At 45.3% G+C, this 6,000-nt stretch overlaps 1 protein-coding gene across 4 annotated transcripts in view; it reads right to left on the bottom strand.

Annotated features, from left to right (window-relative positions):
* The window catches only part of GRIA3 (glutamate ionotropic receptor AMPA type subunit 3), a 143,325-nt gene extending 137,525 nt beyond the window's left edge, over positions 1-5,800 (bottom strand). For all 4 annotated transcript variants that reach the window (XR_005628440.1, XM_039717351.1, XM_039717350.1 and 1 more), the window contains exons 1-2: positions 5,206-5,800; positions 4,186-4,344 (exon numbers count right to left, since the gene is read on the bottom strand). Coding sequence is in view for 3 of the 4 variants with exons in the window: in XM_039717351.1 (XP_039573285.1) it covers positions 4,186-4,344; positions 5,206-5,296 (250 nt within the window). In the remaining variant the exon portion in view is untranslated. The remainder of the gene's footprint in view (positions 1-4,185; positions 4,345-5,205) is intronic.
* Between the last annotated feature and the right edge of the window lie 200 nt (positions 5,801-6,000).

The raw sequence follows: 6,000 nt of genomic DNA on the forward strand, positions 1-6,000 counted from the left end.
CTTGCAGCATCAGTGTCCTTTGCCAGCTGGCCAAAGAGCACACAGATGCAAGGGAAGCAAATTATCTGCCCACTGGCAAAAAGAAATGCTGAACAGCACCTAAAGGGAACGTGGGCCCGTGCACGTGCGCTCAGTGCGAGCGAGGGTGCGTGTGAGCACACACCCCCACACCTGGGCCTTGGAGAGGGAGCAGCTCTGAGAGAAACTGCAAAAGCTGTCTGCTACTAGTCCTGAGGTATCACTTTCTGCAACACTCTCACAACAATGAACATGCACTTTTCCCATTAAAACCTCCCAAGCTGAATTTTTAGGATTAAACACAAGGACTGCAAGGATGCTAAAGTAAATTTTTACAAGTCTGAAATCAGACCCCTTCAAGAAAGTGCCAATACAACCACCTACAGGATTTCAGCAACCTAAGGTTAGCGTGCCTTTGCATCTTCTCTCTTTTTTTTGTCTCTTGAAAAATGAATGCTCATGAAAAAAAACCCACTACACATCTATATTTGGTAAAATAGAAAAAGCTTTCTGGATTAAGAAGATACATAAGAAAAAAACTCAGAAAAATTAATGGTACAAGAATTTGCAGCTGATAGGTTAGATTTAGCTAAGAGATGGAATCTATCTGTAGATTAATTAGATTCTACAATTACAGCCCCTTTTCATCTGCACACATCCCACCACTGTCATTACATGATCAACAGATTTTAAAGAAAACTATGCTTTTCATTAAAAAATGCTTTGAGAAATTCAAGGAAGACTATGCATAATGTTTAGTTTACTTTCCTATATATTTCTTGAAAATTGTACATAAGGCAAGTGCACATTTGTTGGCTGTAAAGGTGTACAACAGCAATTTTTTGCAATGACAGTGCAGAGAGGGAATATGAGATCTGTGTGCTAATGAGCTGACACTGCAGAGGCTGGAGCAGTGTTAGTATAGTGCACTACAAGTGCAGAGCAGAACCACAGACGTGGGTTATTTCTAGGGAATGTGATCTACAGAACTATACACACAATTCAACATTAACACCAACATCCTTCAGCAGATTATGAGAAATGCATGGGAGATATTGCTTCAGTGACAAATTTATATATTTGAGTTGTCATATTAATATTATTTGAAAAGGCTAGCTCACTCCCTACATGAGCATTTTAAAAGAAAATATAACCTGATTTTGATTTTAGAAATTCATAGGTCAAGTTAGCTTGCTTTCTGTTTCTACTGATAGCAAGAAACTGCACATTTTAAGAAATGTAATAATTTCCCTAGAGCCAACTGATAAACTTCAATTCACCTTTAAATACACTAGAATTTTCATCTGTGTTTGCATTTGTTCTCTGTTAAGATATCATACGGCTAAATAAATAAGTGGGCAGATAAATACAGAGTGGATAAATACTGTATGAATGTGTGTAAATTAAATATACAGAGAGAGGCTTGGTGCTAGCAGCAAAGCAGGGAATACATGTACATAAATCAGATTATGCATCATTTAACTGAAAAAGAAATGAGAGGGAGGGGCTTAGGGCAGGAATTTTCTTCTGCTTCTAAACAAGTTTGTTCCCAGGTTGAGATATTGCCAAATCTGCCGTAGCAGAGGTGGGCTATTTTTCTCAGGCTCATGAGAATACTTCAGAAGAGGTTTTTTTCTGCTCTGGAATGCACCAGATTGCATCAAACGGGATGTGCAGCTGCACAGTAAGAACCGAAGTCTTTCTGAGCAGAGCCCCTTCAATCCCTGCACACAGAAACACTTACTACAGTCATGATCATACAAATCAATGCAAAAGAGAATGAAAAATAATATTTTACGGATACTGACTAGTACAGGCACTAGGCTCAGGCTACACATGCTCCTTTCTTCAATTTCCTCTCAGCTCCTGTACCTATCCCACCACACAGTCAGCCTCAGCCTCCCTCCCCAGTGAAGGCAGAGTCACTGCAGGTTTCTCTCCTATGGAACCCTGCCAATTGCAAATATTGATCAAACGGCTGTGTGACAGCTCTGGAGACAATATATGCTTATCTCCAAGTGAGGCAAAAATGTTGTGGAAAGAATTCCTTCATGGATATGGCAGCACACTGACATTATCTGCCACTCCCATAAGAAATGAGGATATGGTTAAAGGCTGGAATTTTGGTTAGGTAGTGTGAGGAGCTATTAATTCATCCTAATGCATTGATACACATTAAGTGTTCTGACTTTCAAAGATAATTGGTACCAGATTCAAAAGAATAACTGTTCTGATGGGGGTTTTTTTGTATTTTCAGCTGCTGAAGCCTATGGCTGGTGACTTAGACTCACTGTATTCTTTTCTTATCAACAGTATTATGAGATGGTTGACACAGAACAGACAAGGTCACCTTTTCTTTCGTCTGTTTCTTTTTTCACATCTTCTGCTTTAAAATAGGTTACTGTAGGTACATCTTCTTTGGTTGACAGTTTCTCCAGAGATTTCAGTTTTCCCAGTTTTACTATACTGGTAATATGGGTGTTGGAACATGCAGCCCTGTACTACAGAAAACCATCCCACTATACTAAAATTGCCACAGCTTTTAATAAGCATTGACAAAAATCATTAGATGTCAGAAGATGAGTAGAACACTGACTAAATATACTGAACAAGTGTGTGGATCACTTCTGTTGGTGGGAGAAGAGCTGGTAACAACTTTTAAAAAACAATTAATAATTAATCACTCAAGCAGTTCAATGTATTTAGTTTAAATCCATATAATTGATATTTAGGAAACTGTGCTTGAGATGCAGCCTCTTGAAGGGATTACACTGATTAAGGATTAATAGTCTGATGTTTGTTGTAAGAGCTGTTGAAGCTGGATAGGATTAGTAAAATAAGATGCAAAGTAGAGACACACTTTTATTTACCATTTTTTCCACTTTACCAAGTATTTTTATTGTATATTACATAATTAACCCCCCTACAAAGTTTTAAAGGTTCTACTTCAAAGTCCTTTGGAGAGTGTAACACTGCACTACCAAGAAGCAGTCACATGGGGGATATGTTAGAATATCAATCCAAAATTTGTCCAAATATTTCCTTACTGTATATTTTTAACCATCAACTTTCTCAGAATATACAGTGGGACAGGAATGTAAGAACTATCCTATCTCCTGCAAATAAAAAAATAAATAAGTTATTCAAAACACGTAATTGTTTTAAAGCAAAAAATGCTATTTTTCTGTACTCAAGTACTTAATTATTTCAGTACAATGCTTCCTCTCTGACCATTTTACACTGTGAGTATAAACGTGCAAACTGTGAGAGGAAACCTGTTCATAATGTGAAGTTAGTACATTGCATTCAGCGGTCCATTAGATCATGTGCAGACATATATCTCCACATTGCAAAGTGCATTAGTTACCTTGGAAGAGGACTCCTTTCATTTTCAGTAATTTACAATAAAACTTGTATAGAATTGAACTTGGATACATCAGTAAAACAAATATCCAGGAACTACTATTGGTAAATGAATGCTTTTTAAAATGCAGAACACGCACGAGTCTTTCTGAAAGAGATTTTGCATCTTAACACCACATCAGCAATACTCAAAGTTCTATTTTGCATCTTCTGTTAATAAAAGCTCAAATTGTATGCGTGCACTGCTTGTACAGAGCTATTTCTCCTAATGCCAAGTGTTCTGATTCCATTTTCTCTCCCCTCAGCTCTAACAGTATGTGTCAGTTTACAGTCTCCTCAGCTTTGCACAGGACTCTCAGTGTAAGAAAACAAATCAGTATTTCAAGGCAGATGAGGCAAGTAAGCCCCTCTAGCCTTCTCCCTCTCAAGGTCACTTCTAAACAGTGGTTTCTGGTTTTTCCCTATATAATACATTATTTGCAAATTATGCCTTTTCACTTTCACACAGCTAGGTTGTAGCCTCAACAGAAAAGGGATCTTTCTTCATCAGCAATTCACTGATTGCAGCTACACAGCACTGCTACATCAACAACATGGTTGTTTTCCTGAAAAACAAAACTAAGGGGATGAGGTGGTAAGAGAACTTTTCCTAAGGTATTCCATATAATGCTGCAAATCTACTAAACCTCCAGTCACTACACACATTTGTTGCACTATACTGTATGACCAAGAAGAACCAGGAAGGAACTGAATGCAGGATAGATAACAAATTAATGTATTTTTTAAAACCAGGTATTTACTTACAAGCATTTGTCACTGAAAAACTGTTGGAAGAGTCCAAGTGATCTACGTGATAGTTCAAATGGAAGGGCTTTTCTGTGGTATTTTGGTTTGTGTTGTATAGCTGCACAGCAAATCGAAATGCACTGTGCTCCTGAACAGTGTTCCTCATGAAAAGTCCACCTAGGTGAGGAGAAAAAAATAAAAAGGAAAAGAGGAAAAAGGTATTTCAGAATTAATTTTGAGGAGAAACAATGGCAATAAGTTATATTTGCCTGCTGCACACTGCAGGAGAGAATGAACAGGAGCAGCCTGAACGTGAGCACATAACTCTGACAGAGCACTGACATGAAATACATATTCCAAGTCCAAAGTTAGGCTTTTAAAGCCACACACCACATCCAGGTGCCCCCTGAGCAATGAGAATCGCTTGGAGCTGCAGGTGCACCTTGAAAACCAGGCCACTTCTACACGGATGCCCACACAGAGATTTAAAAGTCTAACTTGGGGAACCGTAGCTCCTAAATCTTGTCCAGACTACCAAAATATCGGCACCGTAGTTATGTGCGGGGACTCGGCGGCGTGCGGCGTGGCAAACGTGCGGTTTCACGGTCTGGTGGAGCGATAGCGCGGCCGAGGGAAATGATGCTCCGAGGGACGGCAGGGAACAGCCCCCGCTTCACTCGCTGCCCTGAGCCTCACGGCTCGCTCGGCCCCGGCTTTCGGGCACGTCGCTACAGATTCACGCCACGACTCTCTCACATTATGTGCTCCACGGGATGCGCTGCTCCAGGGCACGGTTCCGCAGAGCGCGGACCCGATCCCCGCCGCCCGGAGGGGTGCGGGCAGCCCGGCGCCGCTCGCAGCCGCCCGCCGGCGCAGCCCGGGCACCGCCGCTGCCTCTCGCCCCCGAAAAGGGGCACGAAGCGGAGCAGGGCTGGCTCCTTCCCCGCTGCGCCCGGGCTCGCCCCCCGCTCCCCTCCTCACAACTTCCCCGCGGCTGGCGGGGAAGGCGCGGGTCGCGGTGCCGCGGCGGGCGCTTACCTATACTGATGGTGTTGGGGAACCCCGCCAGAGCCTCCCCCAGCAGCCCCGCCAGCAGCAGCAGGAGGGTCCGGGGCGCGCTCTGCCCCATTTTCTTCAGCCCCTGCGGTTCAGCCCCTAAACCGAAACTGGCGGCACAGGCATGGGCGCAACTGGAGACTCGGAGCGGTGTCAACGGCGGTGGCGATGCTGGCGGAGGTGGTGGGGAGGATGGTCCCCCTCCTTTCGTCTCTTTTTTTTATTCTTTCCTTCCCCAAATCCCTCTGCTCTCGTCTTCACCCCAGTCTAGCAGGGCTCATTGGCTGCGAGATTGCCTTTCTCCCCCGTCGCCAGCAGCCCCCCCCCAACGCAGGGACTTCCCCCAAAGATGGTGGGTAGCGGAGCCGCCGAGGCTGCTCCGCCCGGGCCGGGAGGGGGTTATCGATCAAACTTGGCGTGAGGCGGGCTGGCAGCCCTCCGCTCCGCTCCGCTCCGCTCGGCCCGCCCGCCCAGCCCCGGCGGCTCCGGCCGCGGCTCAGCGCTCGGGGCTGCGGTCGGCAGGAGCGCACCGGCCTCACGTGGGGCGGCCCCCGGGCTGCAGCTGCCCCTTTAAAGCTGCATCGGCTCGATGTGTGTGTGTGTATGTGAGAGAGAGTGCGGTGCGTGCGCCTGTGGGCGGGCGGGGGAGGGAGCGGGGAAAGGAAGGAGGGGCGGGGAGCCGAGCCGAGCCGAGCCGAGCCGCGCCGGGGCCGGCAGAGGAGGCCGGGGGTGGTGGCGAGGTGCCCGTGCCCGATGCGGGCGCCCCAGAACTTGTGA

This window comes from Passer montanus, unplaced genomic scaffold (assembly GCF_014805655.1).
Source record: "Passer montanus isolate IOZ18808 unplaced genomic scaffold, ASM1480565v1 scaffold38, whole genome shotgun sequence".
Classification (NCBI taxonomy): domain Eukaryota; kingdom Metazoa; phylum Chordata; class Aves; order Passeriformes; family Passeridae; genus Passer; species Passer montanus.